Here is a 21,558-nt window from a genome sequence, read left to right as displayed (position 1 = left end):
TTTTTTGCCCGATTTGAACCAAACCAGTGCAGAAAGATTCTCTGGAGGGTGAATATCAATAATTATCAAAAAAAAAAAAAAAAAAAAAAGTTGAACTTTCGACTCACTGCCTCAAAAGGACGGCCACTTTTCAGTCAAATCCCTATAACTCCTAAACGGAGTCCTGAACGCAAAACTCAGAATACTTCCGTAAGAGCTCAGTCTGAGTTCACAGGATAAAAGTCGCAGGGCTTGGCCACTTGGTGGCTATAAGAGGAGGCAAAACATAAAAATGGCTGCACCTACACAACCGTTTGCCCCATCAACATGAAAATCACTGTGCACGGTGTCTATAAGAACATTTGCATATCCCGTTGGGCCTTTTTGACTCACGGCCCCAAAGCTCTATGAGAAATTTGAAATAAATCAACCACTGGGCGGGTGGATGTCGCATTTTTCCAGGCCATAAAAGATTTTACATTGCATGTTTTTTTGCACATTCATGCAATATTCGTATCACATGCTAGAACTCCTCATTCTGGACAACTTTGCCTCTAGAACCACTGCTGTCAATCAAATAATTTCTTAAACAATCAGGAAGATAAAAGAAATAAAAACTACTTTTGCGAAATAATTCTATAACTAGGTTTTTCACTCAACCTGGAAAAAAACACTACAGAACAATTCTCCAGGTTTTCTCTCCAGGTCAATAATTATCAAAAAATGTTGAAATTTACCCATTGGGAAGCTACAATGGGCTCATTTAGAAAAGGAGCCTGTCCAAACTGACCCAAAATCCTATAAAGCCTAAAGGAAAACTCAAAACTTCACAAAACCTGCTGAGCACAAACGGCAGGTGATTCTAAACAAACATGCAAAGGTTTAATGAGATCGGACCACAGCTGATGCTATAACAGTCATAAACGTTAAAAAACACAATATTTCTATGGTAAATTACCTGGATTTGCCAAAAACTTTTTTTCATTGATTTAGGTGGTTACAGGCTTGCTACAATTTTTTTTTTGCAATTCCTTAAAGCACTTGAACCCCGGAAATCACTGCTTGCAGCTATATTTTAAAATGTAATTTAACGTAATGTAATGTAATCTCAGACTACAGTATGTAATTCAGACTACATGTACCAAGCACTGCTAGCAGCCTTTGGTTAAACAAACCAACAACCAAATAAATACATTTGTATTACCCCTCTACATTTTTTTTGGGATTTCACTGCAAGGAAAAAAAAAAAAAAAAAAAAAAAAATGAATGACAAGTTGACAATGGTCCAACATGAGAACATGCACTTTACAAGAATGACATGTTTTAATGTGAAAAAGTGTTTAGCATTTAGCAGTTTTCAGCACCGAGAGGTGGAATTACTTAGTCTCAAAATCCCAATGATGTCAGCATAGTGATGCAATCCCTGCGATTTTAATGCAATCTTTAGACCAACAAGAGAGGCGCAAATGTCAAGACATGATTTTTATGTTAACATTCTGGAATGCTCCAAAAAACTGTGTGTGATATGATACGAACGGCCATAGATACCCATATGAATATGCTGTCAGCATGTTAATTAAGGCAGAGATGATCAATAAATCAATAAATTATGTTCATGCCCAGTCAACATGGACATGTTCTTGACCAGAAAAAGTTGACATGGGGACCAGACCTTGTGCCATTTATTCAAAGGTCCGGTTATGCTAGACTAGTCTGGCAACAGCTTTTGGACCCCTCTACACATGGCATTCATGCAACACATTCCATTCAGCCACAAAAAAAAAAAAAATTGGATTAAATGCCTTTAAAGTTCAGTATGTCACAGTATGTTTTTATTTATATGTAAATTAAGAAACAATCTATGTAGTCATTTAAATGGCTATAAAAATGTCAGCTTTACTGAAATTCTTTTACGATTCAAATCCAAAGGACAAAAAAAAGACAAAAGAAAAATAATAAAAAACAAATATACACAGGACACTACAGAAGCTGAGGCACATTTGTCAATGTCTTAAAATAACACACACACAAAGGTCTGTTTGATCATACCGGTTCCAACACAAGCCAGTACAAACATATAGCTGATACAAGAGAAAACACAAGCACTGTGGCAATTTTATGTCACACTGGACCACAAAACCAGTCATAAGTGTAAATTTCGAAATTGAGATTTATAAATCATCTGAAAGCTGAATAAATCAGCTTTCTGTTGTTGTATGGTTTGTTAGGAAAGGACAATATTTGGCCGAGATACAGCTATTTGAAAATCTGAAATCTGATGGTGCAAAAAAAAAAAAAAAAAAAAAAAAAAAAAAATCTAAATTCAGAGAAAATTGCCTTTAAAGTTGTCCAATGAAGTTCTTAGTAATGCACATTACTAATCAAAAATGATGTTTTGATATATTTACGGTGGGAAATTTACAAAATATCTTCATGGAACATGATCTTTACTTAATATACTGAGTTTTGGCATAAAAGAAAAATCTATAAATTTGACCCATCCAACGTATTTTTGGCTATTGCTACAAATATACCAGTGCAACATAAGACTGGTTTTGTGGTCCAGGGTCACATATCATCAAATTTCAAAAATCTCTTTATTCTCCCATCAAATCCTTACTGTAACAACTATGTCAACCCTGGAATAAAGCCCAGAAAGCAGTGCTGTTATCTCAGCGCTTTGAAAGACGGAGATGAATGGGTTTGTTAGTAGGGTTATAAAGTATTGTTTGAAGGGACTTTAAATGCAGTGAACTCGGTTCATTAAGGAAGATCTGTGCTTGTTAATCTGTTAAACTAATCTGTGCTTGCTCTGAGTCACCATTTGACATGATTCTTAAGACTACTTAAGAAGAAATATGTATTTTTTGCACAAATCAGAACGGCATAAATTACGCCTGAAGAAATTGTCAGTGGTTTTTGCCAGTGTTGGATGTTTTAGGTTGCTAGGGTGCTTCTGGCCCAAGTTAAAAAACACTTTTCACCAAATCTCTATGGGTTCTTTACATCTGGCATTAATAGGCATTTCAGGCGATCAGATCACGATCAGATAGCATCTGACCACAATAGCTAAGTGTAAGTGCATACAAGACACATTGTCACTGAAGTCACTTTTCAAGGTGGTCTAGGACAGATCAGATGTAATGAAGACTTTAATGCACTTAAATAGAAATCTTATTATTTCACAACATTACACAACTACAAAGTAAACCGTTTTAAAGTTTTTTCTTAACATATCTTCCATTCTAACACCTATTAACATTGTTAATACTGAAGCGGCTGTAAATAAAGGATGTGTTAGAAATGGCAAAAAGAAATTCAAATTAATGTTTTAAAACTCGGTATATGACGATTATTTTTTAGCTACCCTTTCACGTAATGCGTAAATGTTTAAAATGATCCAGATACTATTCAGATACAAAACTAAACGCATGTTAAAGGAGAAGTTTACTTCCAGAACAAAAACTGACAGATGATTTACTCATCCCCTTGTCATCCAAGATATTCATGTCTTTCTGTCTTCAGTCATAAAGAAATTATAGTTTTTGAGGAAAGCATTTCAGGATTTTTCTTCATATAATGGACTTAATTGGTGCCCCGATTTTGAACTTCCAAAATGTAGTTTAAATGTGGCTTCAAAAGACTCTAAACGATCCCAGCCGAGGAAAAAGGGGCTTATCTAGCGAAACGATCAGTCATTTTTTTCAGAAAATAATATTTTTTATACTTTTTAAGCACAAAAGCTTGTGTAGCACAGGCTCTGGGATGCACGTTCACGACGCTACATACTATTGAATCACGTCGAAAGGTCAAACTACAGACCCAGTGTTTACAAAGCGAATGCACAAAGACTAAGAAAATGCAAGTAAGTCAAACGCTGTTTACAAAGAAAAAGGTACAGCGATGTTGGACGATTCTGAAGTTCTAGGAGAAAATTACACAGAGTTTTTCGCCATACTCTACCTTTTTTAGCCGGAGTACACAGACGATGAACTTAGACATGATTCGTAGTAGTGATGGGAAGTTCGGATCATTTTACCAACCTTTGAGTCTCGTTCAGCAAACAAATGAATCTTTCTTAGAGTCATTTCGTTCATTTTAGCAAAATATAATTAAAATGTTACGTGTTACTTCCCTAACACATCTACTGCTTACACAAACGTTGATCACACTACAAACAAGACAAAACTATAATGCTATAAGTAACAGAAAAGATTAATTCATTGTTTACCTGGGTCTTTAGTCTATGATTAGCTCACCTCACCTCTTATCTGAGTTTTCGGGTTTGAGTCATTCATTCATAACGTGACAGCCTCATAAGCTCAACCAATGTGAGCTGGAAAAAGAATTGATTAGTTCATCTCCCGAGTCTTTGGGTTTGAGTCGTTCGTTCATCACATGACAGCCCCATAGGATGAACGAACGACTCAAAAAACCCGAAGACTCGAAACAGGTGAACTAATTCCAGTACAGAACCTAACAGGATGTTGCGCATGCGTGATTGAACGAATCACTCCCTGAGACAACTCGTTCTTCCCGAGTCACATTAAAGATTTGTTCAAAATGAACAAATCTTTCAAGAACGACCCATCACTAATTCGTGAACGTGCATCCCAGAGCCTGTGCTACACAAGCTTTTGTGCTTAAAAAGTATGCACATTTTTCTTTTATGAAAAAAATGACCAATTGTTTCGCTAGATTAGACCCTTCTTTCTCGGCTGGGATCGTTTAGAGCCCTTTGAAGCTGCATTTAAATTGAGGAAATTCTTTCCTCAAAAACCATCATTTCTTTACGACTGAAGACAGAAAGACATGAACATGGATGACAAGGGGGTGAGTAAATTATTTGTAAATTGTTGTTCTGGAAATGGACTTCTCCTTTAATGGCAGGTTCAAAAGAGACTGAGGACAGTTTTCTGGACATGGCTCAAGTGTATCCTTTGGCACAAGACTACCAAGAAAAAAATCATTCAAACAAACTATTTACAAAAAAAAGGAGCACCATAATGAGACCACAAACAACAAAGATGACAAGCTTGAGTCTTGCAGTGCACACTTGTCCTTAGAGGTCAACAAACAAATGGTTTGTTTATAGTCGTCTCTTGACATTCAGCGTGGAAAGTCCACAAAGTCCAAAAGTATTTTAACGTCAAACAAAATTACACACATCACAATTTGTAAGGAATGAGAAACAACAAAAATGTGGAAGTTTTAAAAATCTGTAGTTTTAAAGGGGACATTGAATGCCAATTTTCCACAAATTGGTATAATTCTTTAAAAAGAATAAAATGTTGGTTAAAATTCCTTAATGGTCGTGTAAAGACACCTTTTTAATAGTCAAAAACTGCTCTGTTCACAGTGACCTGTTTCTGTTCAGTGTCTCTTTAAATGATAATCAGCTACACTGTAAAAAAAACAATTTGCTGAGTCAACTTAAAATAATTTGTAACCTGGCTGCCTTAAAATTTTAAGTTCAGTCAACTCAAAAAAAGTGTATTGAACTTGAAATGTTAAATTATACTAAGTGACAACTTAGATATTTGTGTTGAATCAACTTAAAATTTTAAGGCAGCTGGGTTACTTACCCATCTGTTAAGTTTAGCAAACACAAATATCTAAGTTATTACTTAGTACAAATTAACATTTCAAGTTGACTAAACTTATTTTAGTTGACTGAACTTTTAATTTGAACTAATTTTAAGGCAGCAGGGTAACAAATAATTTTAAGCTGACTCAACAAATTGTTTTTTATTTTTTACAGTGTACTGCTGTATTTGGTGGCATGTTACCATCAAAAACAAAACCAATACACTGCGTCCTCGGTGGCTCTGATGTCAGGAGAAAATGAAGACTCATACGCTTATGTTCACATTTACATCCAACTACAAAACACCTGCATTGCTTACGAGACGTCGCTACAGCTGCCAATTGCGGAGAAAATGGCGGACAGCTTACAACTGGCTGAGGGCATAAATATGTTAATACAGGACAGTCAGCGTTTGTGGGGGGGGGGGGTCCTCAGCAGTAGATGCCATACTGCTCAGAAAATCAAAATGTCTTAAAAATTGAGAGTGTTTAGGTTTTTTTGGGGATTAAAAAAAAAGGGGGGAATTGATTTCTATCATTGGTTGTGTCCAAACACTGCTAAGACACATTTATATACAAACACCATGTAAAAGTGAATTTTGCATCCAATGTCTCCTTCAACAAAAGCCTGATTGGTTTTTACAGCTTTCAGGCTTTTGTTAAAACTACAGATGAACTTCCATATTTGTGCATTCCAAATATTATTGCACTTTTGGTAGTGGGATAGACAAAGGGGAGGTACCAAAATCAAAAGTGCATCACAGGTATTAGATTTTGGCATAAGGGAACTCCACAGCCCTTTTCTGTTTTCTCTAGTCATGTAACACCAATTCAAAAAAATAAATAAATAAATAAAAAGTTTCTACTGCATGGACAGCCAAGTATCATTAAAAGCCCATCTTGCCAGCAGTAATTCCCCCTTTAAACAAAAAATACTGAAACAAAAAGAGAAAGCAAACAGAAATAAATTTAGAAGGGGAATTATATTAGTAACCATGAGAAGGCAGATGACACAATGTGTGCGAAAACAAGTTCCAATAGACATTCATCTGAGAGGAGCTGAAATATACCCAAGCATATCAGAAGAGCTGGGAACTCCTTCTTTAAAAACAGTATAAACATACGGAAAACATGTCAAAGACACAGCAAAAGAGCAGAGTTACTGAGCTATTCACCAAGTCATGTGAAAATTCATTGCGTATCAGCAGATGTTTGGTTTCTCAAAGTTCTGAATGTGACAGTACTTGTGGCCATGGGGTGCATCAAAGAGAAGGTTGAAACTGCTGATTATATGCCCTCAGTTCAAAATACTTTGTTTAGGACATTTTCTACAGTACACAACAGACGGCAAATTTAGCTTGTGATTATGACACAACAGGCGTTGTGATACTAAACTAAATTCGAACTAAATTAAACAATATAAAATGGCATTTACATTACCATTCAAAGGTTTCGGGTCATTTTTTTTTCCTAAAATAAATACTTTTATTTGCACTTTTAATATTTCTATTTAAAGATCTCTGAAAAATGCATAATTTTTTTAAAAAAAATATTAAGCAGCACAACCATGTGTGGTCAATGAAATCTATTTCAGCTTGCATGCTGTCTCTCCATGTATTATTTTCTTGAGAGAAAAAAAAAAACATATGAGTATAAGCGCAAGAACTTATTATAAATGGTCGCCTCAATTCCTCTATGAACTGAGAACTCCTCGTTACTGCATACTAGGGCTGCAACGATTCCTTTTCTATCATAAAGAAATGGCCAAATATTAAAGATTAAGTGGACATTTGAATTAATTGTTGAGTTAATATTAAACATGGATTAGACCGCACAGTAAAGTGTAAAAACAATCATCAGGCTGTTGGCTCCCTCTGCAGGCATTTGTTATGATGCAGATTAGCTCTATTGTATTTTAACAGTTTTGTCCAATAAAACCGTATGATTACTTGCTTGTTGAACTGATTGTCATTGCCTCACTGCTATTATATATGTATTTTAAGTCATTTTAAATGTTATTGTTCACAAAAATTATTATAATTATCTGATTACTCGATTAATCAGCAAAATAATCAACAGATTACTTGAATACCAAAATAAACATCCCTACTGCATACCATGTAAAACAGCTTTACACATACAGATAGAGCCTTGTAGAAGTTAGCCTATGTGTTAAACAAATATTATTTATAATAATAATAAATATGTTATCCAGCTAGTAATTTCAGATACAACTAAATATTCACAATCAAAGATTGTAAACAGTTCAGAGCACCACCTTTAAATGGCTAGTCTTTAAGGCCTCTATACACCAGGCAACTCATTTCCCACAATACAGCACAGCAGGAAACAGCACATACACAAGCATGATGTCCATTTCCTAAACCCGAACTACAGCTTTACAGCAGGTCTCCTGCTAGGTTTAACTCTCTCTACCAAGGACAGAAGAAAAACATGCCCCATGTAGTAGAGATTCTCACACAAACAGTAACACTGGACATAATGTGAGACGTGGACCTCTGACAGGAAATAGGACCACCCCACATTCTCACCAGGAACCTCGGGTCAGTTTCCTCTTTCTGCAGTGCTTTCAAAAACAAAAGAACGCCAGATCTCAAAAGCTGAGCTCTGAAATCTGCATACACATACATTTTTCATATTGAATCACCTGCATGAATCACTGAAGTCATGAATATACACCATTGCTAACTCCACTGCACAACATATGAACATTTTCGCCATCTACTTTGAGTCCTGATATTTTGTCATGCCCTAGACATGCCACCAACAAAAGCACAGGCCTCAACAACGGTATGCTAAATGTTTTATACACTGGCAGAGAACATTCATCATAATGCTTCGTCCCTCAGTCTCAATTCAGCACTGAAGTTACTTGCAAGTTTCTCAAGCGAGTGTTTTGTTTCAGTTCCTGAGAGACCCTCTGTGCTCTGAGAGAGCTAATCTTCCCATACCACGCCTTTTCTTCCAGAGAGGAAAGCAGCTCTGCCAGAAGGAGAGGTCTCGGAGTGTTTAGCGGGCTGAATCCCAAAACCCGTCATCGGCAGAAAGAAAAAGAGTTACGGGGCCATGGGTTATTTTAAGACTTGGGAATTTCTCAAATACACTCTGAGCAATGCAATTTGTCCCAACATTTTAACCAAACGGAGAATGGATGTCAAGGCCATTTATGTAGCACAAACTGGAGTACTCATGAAAATTCAACCACTTAAAATCACATTTTAAACATCCAGCTAGTTACTAAATCAGTCTACAAGAGGAAATCATTTGGCTTTAGAACTAAACAAGTCTTGGCCGTTATTCTGAACACACTATTCTGAAATCAAAACTTCACGGGGTACACCTTTAGCATCTTCTTCTCTTCAGAGAGCATTTTCACCCCTGAATCCCCATACAAGCAGAATTTCCCATTTGGGTGTACAGGCCGAAATTAAAAATGAAAATTTTGCGCACAACGCACAAGTGTTAGACATTTGCTAATTCTATAATCATCTTCTCTCCGATTCACCATCTCCCTGATGTTCCCAAGTGGATATTTCCATCCGGAACGATGCACTTTTCCCTGGTGGGAAAGGCATGTGTAACTGGAGTCTGGGCCGTAGGTCCAGGCCTTGTCTGGACATCCACCCTGTCGCTTCTTCAGCTTGAGCTGTTCTCGACAACAAAGGGCCGGACCAGCATTCCGCCTGCAAATTAAGATGCTCCCAAACAACAGGCTCTGCATTCCTCGTCAAGAATGTGTTTCTCTAAAAATAATATACCCAAATAAACTTAATTATAGTAGCCTGGAGGCAAAGTTTTAATGCCTCTGGAGCACCAAGCACTTCTTTCTGGTTCTGCAAAATCCAGTGGCAGAACTTTTGTTTTGGCAACCATATGTTTTAAGAAGCATTTTCATTTGCAAGCTGCTGTTACAGGCATCACCTTTCATGTGGGCTGATCAGCTCTGTATAACTTTATGAGGACCTTTTATTGGCTTAATTAATTTGCAGCCTTCGTTTAGACAACTTGTCGCCATGGCACAGCGCGGCCTCTCCTCTGCGGTTTTACGTTTAATTGTTTAATGGCTTGCTTACCAGCAGAGATATTCTATTGTTAAAACATGTCACCACTCTACAAACCAAAGGTTTTTAAGAGGAATGGAATAGTTTAGATGCTGCTACACTATATCTTGTGCAATCTCAGCAGGTATTCCACTTGCTTCCATCCTGTATACCGTATCATCACCATCAACAAAGCGATCACGAGAATCAAGGCTGAAGGCATCTGAATTAGATTTAAAAACAGAACTAAAAAATAACATTAGGACATCAGCTAAAATAAATACAAAAATAATAAAAATTAACATAGATATCCATAAATTCTAAGAAGACACTTATGGCTGAGCTAATCCTGATACCATAAACAGCATAAGTGGTTGTGCTATGTATATGCAGAGATCCCACAAGTGTCAATCTAAAAATTGCATTCTCAGTTTAAAAGACTATATCAAAACTATCAAGGAATTTCAGTTATGTTGTTCATTTACATCCAGGCAGCTGAGCGCATCAGACAGCACCGGACAGACGTCTCCTCCTATCATTATATACAGCATCTTATAGAAATAGGTCGACTATAAGTAGCACTGCTGAAGAACATCCGTTCTGACACATTTAGATACAGCCTTCCCTCCTGCTATCACTTTCCCAGCAAGACAATGATAAACAGGGAAAACTATACAATAAGAAATAGATGGGGAAATGTAAAAGTTTGAGAGGAAGTGAAAATCTTTCAGCGTGAATCTCACAAAGCCAGTCAAACAGACCATATTTCTGAATGAGCTAACTAAATTAATTAATTAAATGGCATATTCCCCACTTCACATTTTGTTATTAACAACTAGGTGTGAAAATGTTCTGAATAACTCAGAAATATTCATGACAAAAGGAAAGTCACTCAAAATTTCAAAATATAAGAAGGTAATACTTTATTTTAGTGTCCTTGTTACATGGACTTACTACCGTAATAACAGAAAATGATGCATAATTACATACAATAGCCCTAAACTAAACCCTAATCCTAACCCTAGGTACTTACCCTATGTTTTTAGTTAATATTACTCGGTACTTAAACGTACAATTACACTCTAACAAGGGTACCATAAAAAATAAAGTGAGTTTCATTAGTTAACATTAACTAACTACATTATTTAACATGAACTAAGAATGAACAGCATTTATTAATCTTAGTTAATGTTAATTTCAGCATTTACTAATGCATTATTAAAATCACAAGTAGTGTTTCTTAACATTAATTAATGCACTGTGAACTAACAAGAACAATAAACCACTGTATTTTCATTAATTAACATTAACAAAGATTAATAAATAGTGTTATAAATTTATTGTTCATTGTTCGTTTATGTTCTTTAAAACATTAATGTTAACAAATGACACCTTATTGTAAAATGTTAGTGAATTATTAAACATTTTTCATTTTATTTTCATTTTTCAGCTCCATATATTTTAAAGATAGCCATGTCTGTTGGATGTGTTCATGACCAGGTTTCATTAGACTCAACCAACTAGACTAGATAGGCTCATTGCCTAGATTAGATGAAAGTTTGTTTTTCATAAATGCAGAAACTGATAAAATTATCAGAAACATGTTGGTTCAATATGACATACACAAATTAGAATTAGGGTCATAAAGCACGTTGAAACCTTTTTTAAAAGATGCTCAAGGTTGTATATCTGTCTGTGATATGACTTTGGGGTAAAGTGTGGTAAATTAAATTTTTTCTGGCACTCTGAATTTTTTCAGACAGCCATGCGTTAAAATTCCTCAGTAAACGGCCCTGACGAGTTTGGTACATCCTGCTAAGCTAGCATTCCAGACATGATCGGCATAACCTGTGTGTGACCAAGTGCACCTGGCATGCTTAAAAATCAGAATGAGGCTGAGGTCTGTGTCTAATAGTTTTGGTATTAAGCTTTAAAAAGAACAGTCTTTTCTCAGAAAGACGTTCACCCGTTTAAATATTGCAGATGTCAGACTGATTTCATGCTGTCACACAAGTCTGTTCAATTCTAGTTTAAATTAAAATTCACCAGTGGAGAAGTCGTCAAAGAAGTACCCACATTGTGCTAATACTTTTATAAAACAGATCTGATATAAGCAACAGAGCAAACTGTCCTAAAAATATGGCATGAACAACAGGACGTGTGGCCTTGACCAAAAAGCTACAACTGCTGACACACAAGTGAGCAACAGAAATCAGATTATACTCCCACTCACAGCTCATCCAATTTAATCAGTCAATGCAATGACAATAAAACATGGGTGCATCCCTGAATAACATCTATTACAATGGATTATTACATTTAATTTGCTGCAAATAAAACAAAAAGTCTGGAAGGGATAGAGCTAAAGTCTGTTCAAAGAGTTGGGTCACATATGTTTAACAACCTATGGTGTGTAGAGTTTCCCATTTACTGGAAACAAATCAACATCAAATTAAGTACAGTGTCTACCTTCACTAAGGTCTATTAATAACAAATTAAAGTAAGAATCCAATTGACTGTATATTACTCTAAACAAGAAATTGTTATTCCTAGGGTTGTAATGTCCATTCAAAGATGGAGAGTGGAGATTTTTATGACCTGTATGACCTTTTGAACACATACATAGATACATATACATATTTTGAGAATATTTGTGACCACAAAACCAGTCATAAGGGTTTTGTCATTTTTTGAAATTGAGATATGTATATCATCTGAAAGCTGAATAAATAAGCTTTCCAGAACAAAAAATGACAGATAATTTACTCACCCCCTTGTTATCCAAGACGTTCATGTCTTTCTTTCTTCAGTTGTACAGAAATTATGTTTTTTGAGGAAAACATTTTAGGAATGTTCTCCATATAGTGGACTTCTATGGTGCCCGAGAGTTTGAACGTCCAAAATGTAGTTTCAATGCGCCCTACATCACTGTTTTACCTTTTTTTGTAAAGAGCATTTGATGATCTTTGCACGTTCACTTTGTAAACACTGGGTCAGTACTTCTGCAGAGAGATGTAGGATGATTTAGAAGTTGGAGGACAAAATGAAATGGGAGTTTTTCAACATACCCTAACTGTCTTGAACCAGAATGCACAGAGCACATGCTGAGCTAGACAAGATGAGCATTTGAGGTTATAAAGTATATAAATTGTAAATTTTTTTAAAGAATAATCAGAATAATCAACTGATCACTCGATTACCAAAATAGTGACAGCCCTAAAAGCAATATTTCTGTTAAAACACAGAAGAGTCACTGACTAGTAGGGGTGTGACGAGACACTTCTCCCACGAGACGAGACGAGACACCAGACTGGGTTCACGAGAACGAGACGAGACAAGATTTTTAAACTTTTCTTAAGAAATCCTCAATGGTGAAATATATAGGGAAAACAGTCTTTTATTCAACTGAAAAAGACAAAATGCAAAAAAATGTACAGATATAACTAAATCGTTGTCATTCAGGAATAAGATCACGTGGGTGTTTGAATCGAGATCTCGATATTTTAAGGATTAATCGTGCAGCTCTAATCTAAACACTGTAAAATGTTTCATGAGAATATCGTCGAATTGACAAACTTGTCAATTCGGTAAAGAAACCTTCCAAACAAACACACTCCACGTGAAACAAAAGCCATGTTCACCAACCCACTTTGAACAAAAACCTTGCCCTCCCTTAACTGACATAATGAAAACACCAAGGGAAGCAAAATAGCACTGAGGGGTTTGCGCTCATGTGAATAACCTTTTGGCGCTGGCAACACGGCTTCCACTTTCCAGAATAATTGAATTTGGTGTGCTTTGTGACCACGTATAAAGGCTTCCCTTTGCCAAGCGGCAGGCCTGGCTGTGGCCATTGCATAACAGAGCCTGTAAAGAATAAAGGGAGAGCCGCTGGGGCCTGGCGATGGAGGGAGGGAAGACACGTGGGAACTGCTGCCTCCATTGGGCAGCTCTGTCTGGGGCCGATCACGGGCAGAGTCCCTCAGGCATTAGTGTAAGCATGCCTGACATTGCACTCATTCCACAGTCACAAAAGCCTCCCCACAGAAACTACGCTGGAGCAAGTGGACGAAGGAGATTGGACTCTTAGGGAGTCACCTTAGGAAACCACGCAGCGGACTGTCCGTACGGCAAACGGACGCCGGCGATATTCGCTGTTTACCCGACTATTGTTTTGCCGAGGTGAAGCGCCCTTCCTGCCACAAAGACCCTCTTGTAAACTACAGGACTACTGACAATACCAAAAATATTACATAAAAGACTCTTTTATATGATTGAGATTAAAGATTGTGTTCTCAAAAGAACTTCAAGGACGAACTCTAAAACGTTGTGTTTTTTTTTTTTTTGCACATTCAGCACTGTGAGTTTTGAATTGCAGTGACGTTTTCAAGCCATGACAGAAAAGCAATACCACAGAATAATATTGCACTCTATTTCGATGGAAGTCACGCCCACCTAAGAATGCCAAAAACTTTACAGATACATTCTAAATGACAGCTTAGACCAACAACAAATAGGCACAAAAAGGGTTTAAATCCTCTGCATTCTGTTGTGCTTTTAGGATTTCAATTCATCTATATCAATCAAAAGAAGAAATGGTAACATGCAGTTCAGAAGTGTGGGGCAAGTGCTGGAAGATGGCCCTGTTTCACAGAGGATCTTCAGTGGTTTCCCAGGTGACTGAGCAGTGAATTCACACACTGATTACAATTTTCACTACAAGGCGTCACCGTGCCTGAAAACCTCAAAACTCATGTTCATTGGTGCACAGTTGATGCTCCAACAGGGCTGTTGGTGTAAAACACCATGCCTATGATGAACTTCATTTCCTCTGAATATTTGATCTTTCTGAACCTAAATTCAATGAACAATTATTTTGTATTAACTCAATTATTATGTAACTTATACATTTATTTTTGAGGTAGAATAATGTTCTAATGCAGTACTTTAACATGTACAAAACATGTTAAAGAAACTCCTTTAATGTCCATAATGCAAGTTTAATCAAAGCAGAAATTATGGATTAGACTTAGTTTTCATAGTGAATTCTATTCTGCTCTTATGCTTTAGGGTGTTGTCTGCCATTAAAGGGATAGTTAATCCAAAAATGAAAATTCTGTCTTTAATTACTCACCCTCATCTTGTTCCAAACCCGTAAGACCTTTGTTTATCTTCAAAACACAAATTAAGTGTTTTTTGATGAAATCCGAGCACTTTCTGACCCTGCATAGACAACAACGCAACTAACACATTCAAGGCCCAGAAAGGTAGTAAGAACATCGATAAAATAGTCTATGTGACATAAGTGGTTCAACCATAATTTTTTGAAGCTACAAGAATACCTTTTGTGCGCAAATAAAACAAAAAAAAAAAAATCAACTTTATTTAATTTAACAATTTCTTCTCTTCCGCTGCCATTCACAAGAGTAGCACGATGCACAAACGAAGGTCTTATGGATTTGGAACAACATGAGGGTGAGTAATTAATGAACTATCCCTTTCAGAGATGACTGTACTGTAATATGAGTCTGATGAACAGAAATCATGATCTGACCAACTCCCTTTCTCTGTCACAATATATATATATATATATATATATATATATATATATATATATATATATATATATAAATTAGTCCAATATAATAAACAGTGTTAATTTTCCACAGACGTTACTTTTTTAACAGTAAATTTGCATTTCCGTCTCAACTTGAAATGTTCTTTACCATCAAATTTTGATGAGACAAAACTAAATATGATCAGCACTTGCGCTTTTTTGGTAAAATAAATAATTAAAATAAAATTAATTATTTAAAAAATAATAATAAGATAAATACATATGGGTTACAATGAGGAAAAAACACATATAATGTCTTTAAAACTGACCCCCAGACTAGACTAACCTATTCTGGGAGAACAACAGTCAATCTTGAGAGAGATACATTCAATAACAAAGACTGTAATCAGTTTGTAACGTAATGTAAATTTAAATGAAACACCACTGTAAAACTACAAATGTAGTTTAGGTACAGAGAGGTGGCAGGCCACATGAAATCAGAAACAGAAAATAATAATATAGTGCACGGATAACCCTAGTGAAAAATAAAATGTAAAATGTACTTAATATAAATTTATTTCATGCCAAGTATACTACAAATACATTCACATACTATGCACTTAATAAAAATACCCTGTAATTGTACTTACAGGTCTGGTTTCACAGACAGGGCTTAGACTAAGCCAGTATTAGGCCATAGTTCAATTAGGACATTTAAGTAATTTTTATAAACATGCCTTAGAAAAATATTACTGGTGTGCATCTTAAAACAAAACAAAGGCACTAACAGATTTTAAAGGAGAAGTCCACTTCCAGAACAAAAATTTACAGATAACGTACTCACCCCCTTGTCAACCAAGATGTTCATGTGTCTTTCTTCAGTCGTAAAGAAATTATGTTTTTTGAGGAAAACATTTCGGAATTTTTCTCCATATAATGGACTGATATGGTGCCCCGAGTTTGAACTTCCAAAATGCAGCTGAGAAAGAAGGGTCTTATCTAGCGAAACGATTGGTTATTTTCATAAACATAATACACTTCATATACTTTTTAATGTCAAACGCTCATCTTGTTTTGCTCTCCCTGAACTTGCTTTTGTTCCAGTTCATGACAGTTAGGGTATGTTGAAAAACTCCCATCTCATGTTCTCCCTCAACTTCAAAATCATCCTATATCGCTGTTTTACCTTTTTTTGTTAAGGGTGTTTTGATCTTCTTTGCATGTTCACTTTGCAAAGACTGGGTTGGTACTTCTGCAGCAATGTAGGATGATTTTGAAATGAATTTTGAAGTTGAGGGAGAAAATACGATTGGAGTTTTTCGACATACCCTAACTGTCTTGAACCAGAATACACAGAGTTCAGGGAGAGCAAGACAAGATGAGCATTTGACATTAAAATGTAGGGCTGTCAACGATTAATCGCGATTAATCGCATACAAAATAAAAGTCTGAGTTTGCCTAATGTATGTGTGTACTGTGTATAATTATTATGTATATATAAATACAAACACATTCATGTGTATATATTTAAGAAATATTTACAAGCATATGTATTTATTATAATTTTTATATAATTTATATTATATATAAATAAAATCATTTTGTATATTAATAACATTTCTCATACATATACACATTAATTTGTGTGTATTTATATATACATAATAATTACACACAGTACACACACATATATTAGGCAAACTTAAACTTTTATTTTGTATGCAATTAATCACGATTAATCGTTGACAGCCCTATTAAAATGTATATAAATTGTATTACTTTTATTAAAATAACCAATCATTTCGCTAGATAAGACTCTTCTTTCTCGGCTAGGATTGTTTACAACTGCATTTGGGATCGTTTGAAGTTGCATTTAAACTGCATTTTGGAAGTTCAAAATCGGGGCACCATAGCAGTCCATTATATGGAGAAAAAACCTGAAATGTTTTCCTCAAAAACATAATTTTTTAACGACTGAAGAAAAAAAGACATGAAGATCTTGGATGACAGGGGGTGTGTACATTATCTGTCAATTGTTGTTCTGAAAGTGGACTCCTCCTTCAAGCATTGTTTGTTAAATAGGAACAACTAATTTTGTACTTAATGCACTTTAATTGTGCAGAAGTGCTGAAGTCCAACTAAAGATATACTTAAGTACATTTGATTCTGCTAAAGTGGAATTATTGCACGTATACTTTAAATATTTTGCATTTAAACAATGATATAATTTAAAGATCATACAATCATTAAAACATATTTTAGGCTTAATATTAAGAAATGTGCATTGTGCACAGGTAATACTCCAAATAATGTTTATATCAATAAGTCTCGATATGTCAGTATGTTAATATACTTGGACTATCCTTAGTAACAAATTTTAAATCTATTATTTTTTTACTAGGGAACTCTGATGCTTGATTCACATGTTCCACTGTGGATACACTTCTTGTATTATTTTCAACTATTTTGACTTGGCGACAGAGAACAACGAGGAAAAGGGAGAGAGGAAAAGGGAGAGAATGTCATGAGACCGACTTCAACTCATGTCGCCCACATGAGCGTTCCAGTTCAACGTGTTGTCCTCACATGTCCACCTCAACATCTGCTGGATAAATTCTTACCACTCTCCTGACATGTAAATATAAGATTTCTCAGACTCTAATCAGCCTCACATTACAAAAGCACATCACGTGACTTTGTCGAGGGGAGCCTTCAAGCAGATCAGGTTTTCTTATCTAGATTCATTTCAAGCTACCCCATTCCTTCTCTTGAAAAGGAGAGGAAAAGTGGAAGGAGGGCATGAAAGATGCTTTTGAGTTGAAAACTAAATATACAGAACGTAACACAAGAGCAATGCTCTTTCAATTTGTGTGGGATGTTGCAGCGTCCATGACTAAGACGGCAATGTGATGTTAAAGGGATAGTTCACCCAAAAATAAAAATTCTGTCATCATTTACTCAACCTCAAGTTGTTCCAAACCTGAATGAGTTCTTTTCTTCTGCTGAACACAAAAGTAATTTTAACCAAACAGTTTCTGGTCCCCATTGACTTCCATGGTATTTTTTCCCACACTATGGAAATCAGCGGTGACCATCAACTTTTTGGTTACCCACAATGTTCTTTTTTTATATTCTACGAAAGATAAATATTCATAAAGATTTAGAACAACTTGAGGGTGAGTAAATGATGACACAATTTTCAATCCCTTAAATGACACTGATAAAAAAGTAGATTCACTCATTAAGAGGCTAAAATCATGTTTTGCATGAAATACTGAAAAAGCGTTTTATTATTATTATTATTATGAACTTACGTAGATATCAGTGTTGAAAACTTAATCCTAATGATCAGTTCTCAGCACAGTGACACCATAAAATGAGAGTCATACAATGACAGAGCTGCCTTTGAGGTGGTGATCTGCTTGCTCATTGTTTTGACACGAGTGACCATACAAACCCATGTCAACTACCCTGAAGGCAGCAAATCCCCTCCATTTAAATTTACACAAGGCTTCTAGTTAACTTGTGTTTAAATGAGTCGGGCTGAAAGGCTGGTTTCACTGCTGGTGAAAATACAGACCTCACAAAGCACATCCACACTGCTTTCCCAGCGGCCCAACTAGCATTCCATACATATTTGCACATGGAACTCTTGGAACTACAGTTCAATTCTCTCTTTCATTTGAACACTGTTTACATTATGTGACCACTTTTAAAAAAATAAAGAGGGGGGGGGGGCATGCTTTTAATAACTAGTAGTAATAGCAATGCGCTTTGCATTTCTACGCTTTCTTAAGGATACTGAAATAACTGTGCAAACGGTTTCCTCTTAATATTCTAAATTTTTCAAGCTTGACACCAAGAGACAACCACACATTTTATGATTTTTCAAAGATGATTTTTTTTTCAAAAAGCATTTTATCCTGTCCCTGTGCTAGATTTGTGTAGCAAGCTGTCTAGATTTAGCCAACATGGCTAATGAGGGAACATATTTAGGTGACACAGGGGCCAATGCCAAAGTGTATCTTTTAGAACTGAATGACAATGAGTAGATAAGTTGTGCAACAATGATAACAGGGGATCTAAATGTAATCAAATCTATATCAATAAGGCAACTCAGCTCAATACCACATGCAATTTAATAAATTTCAAGCCAGATAAGTTATACACATTCATTATGGTTATTGGTCATCCCTCACCTAAACATTCATTGACTTAGATCATTTTGTTCTTACAGCTTTCGTAAAAACAACTCTAAGAGAAGATTATAGGATCCTTATTAAAATGACATCCCTAACCTGTTTGTGTTATTAATTTATGATGCATTATAAACTTATTGTTCTATATATCTTTAAACTTTTTATACACACACACCTACTTTTTACATGATTTTGTCTTCCCATGTTACATGTAATTCTAATTTTGCAGTGCATTCATTTTTGAGAACTGTTAAAGCGACACAGCTGGCATGCACTCTCAAGTATTACAGTTACAGTAACTTTTCTTGAACACCTGGGACTTAACATAATTCGAAAGTATTAAATGTAGGGACAACAAGGTTGTTACATACAAATCTAGCCAAAATGCACGGCACTTCACTGGGTATTTTCTTTTCCAGGTGAGTAGTTATTGATGCGCAATCCAGAAAGTGAACATACAGCATTATTTCCAGCTCACGTGTTACTAAATTGTCATGGCAAGCCCAAAGAAAGAATAAACAACCAGCCATGTTACAGTGTGTCAGCTCTGGACTGTGGAATGAAAACAGTTCCATTCCTAACTGTGCAACTTCCCTCGCTTCTTAATCATCACTTCAATCTGAGCCCCCGCCCTCTACAACCAAACAATCATCAAACTTGAGCCAATAAAGCATGCAGCACCGCTCCCGGTCACTTTTACCTGTCTCTGGGGTCGATCCATGAAGTTTGTCGAGTGTTGTGGTCAATGTAAAAGACTCTGCCATCATAATCCCTGGCTTCCTCCCAGCCCGGGGGCAGCGGCAGCTCCGAGCTCTCTCTCCGCTTACAGCTGCTCACCCACGGCATAGCGCTGCTGGGACGGTAGGGGGGTCTGACCCCCTGCCTTTACTCCAACAACAAATATAGCACAACTTTCTACTGCATTACAAATGTTGAACTCCCATCGACTCTCGGAAACAGAAAACTTCACGACGAGGAAACGAACGTGGGTCAAATCGACACAGGCAGTCCTGCATCCACCTTTTCCAAAAAGTTTTGCGGCGCTCTCATGACTCTGTGTGTCGGTCCTCCATGTTTGACTCTATCTACCATCTTTCATTCCACACTGTCCATATTCGGGCAGGCGAATTTGCATACGCACCGCCCCCAAATGCTTACGCAGGTGAAAGTAAGCCAATAGTGGCACTCGTATGATTTTGGGATTGTTGTTGATGGAAGTGGATGCCGTTTTTTTTTTTTAAATACACACCGTATATTTGTACATTTTAAGTATTATTAATAAATATAATTTATCAAATCAACAGTTATCTCATTAGACTCACTGAATCAATTTTAAATCGATTTAAAATGTTTATTTTGTTTAAATTTTGTTAAAACACTAATCTCGTTGAGGATAAGGGTGTACTAAGGGAAAAAAAGTTGAAAAAGTGGGGTACTCATAACTTAAACATTTCTTTTTTTGTGGGGAACTGTTAAAGTCTCTGTCAGAATATTTTTCAGGAATGAGAAAATGCGTTTTTGCCTTATCACAGAACCTCAAACCCTTGTTACTTGAATTAGTTTTCATTTTTAGTAAAAGAGCGCCATCTAGAGATGGCAATTTCCATTCCCCCCCACCCACCCTACACGAAGCAACATTTGTAGATGGGTTGTAGGCTAGTATAGTATTTAGGAAAGGCGGAGGCAAAAGTTTTCACACTGGTGTCTATCACTTATCTACAGTAAAACTATGTGTTTAGTTTTGTTGGTGTTTGCTTGTCACATGAACACAATCCATAATTTGCCCTTTAGACTTCCAGCACAATTATGAGATATAAGTTGTTGTGGTCTCTCTCTCTTCTCTCTCTCTAAAAAAAAAATAAAATAAAAATAAACAAACATAAAAAACAATAACATTTACTTTTATTGTAAAAAAATTGTATTCATGGACTGATTGACCTCTATTTAAAAAAAAAAAAAAAAAAAAAAATAGACATCAACATGGGACTACAGACGTAAATAAACCATTAGCAACCGTCTAAATCTGGCACATTTTATATTGATTTTATGTGTTATTAATGTGTATTGTCCTTGACGTACTGTACTAACTTACCTTATACACATTTAAAAGCCTTTACTTTACTTTTCATGTAAATAATATTCAGTCCCCATGTTGTATCTTTTCAATAACCTTTAG

At 35.9% G+C, this 21,558-nt stretch overlaps 1 protein-coding gene across 2 annotated transcripts in view; it reads right to left on the bottom strand.

The window, feature by feature from the left end:
- Window positions 1-20,478, bottom strand: part of wwc3 (WWC family member 3) — a 60,845-nt gene extending 40,367 nt beyond the window's left edge. For both annotated transcript variants that reach the window (XM_051113508.1, XM_051113509.1), the window contains exon 1: window positions 20,083-20,478. In XM_051113508.1, the coding sequence (XP_050969465.1) occupies window positions 20,083-20,228 (146 nt within the window). In that variant the 5' untranslated portion in view covers window positions 20,229-20,478. The remainder of the gene's footprint in view (window positions 1-20,082) is intronic.
- Window positions 20,479-21,558: the final 1,080 nt, after the last annotated feature.

This window comes from Labeo rohita, chromosome 6 (genome assembly GCF_022985175.1).
Source record: "Labeo rohita strain BAU-BD-2019 chromosome 6, IGBB_LRoh.1.0, whole genome shotgun sequence".
NCBI lineage: Eukaryota > Metazoa > Chordata > Actinopteri > Cypriniformes > Cyprinidae > Labeo > Labeo rohita.
This window is presented reverse-complemented; position numbering and strand designations above follow the sequence as displayed.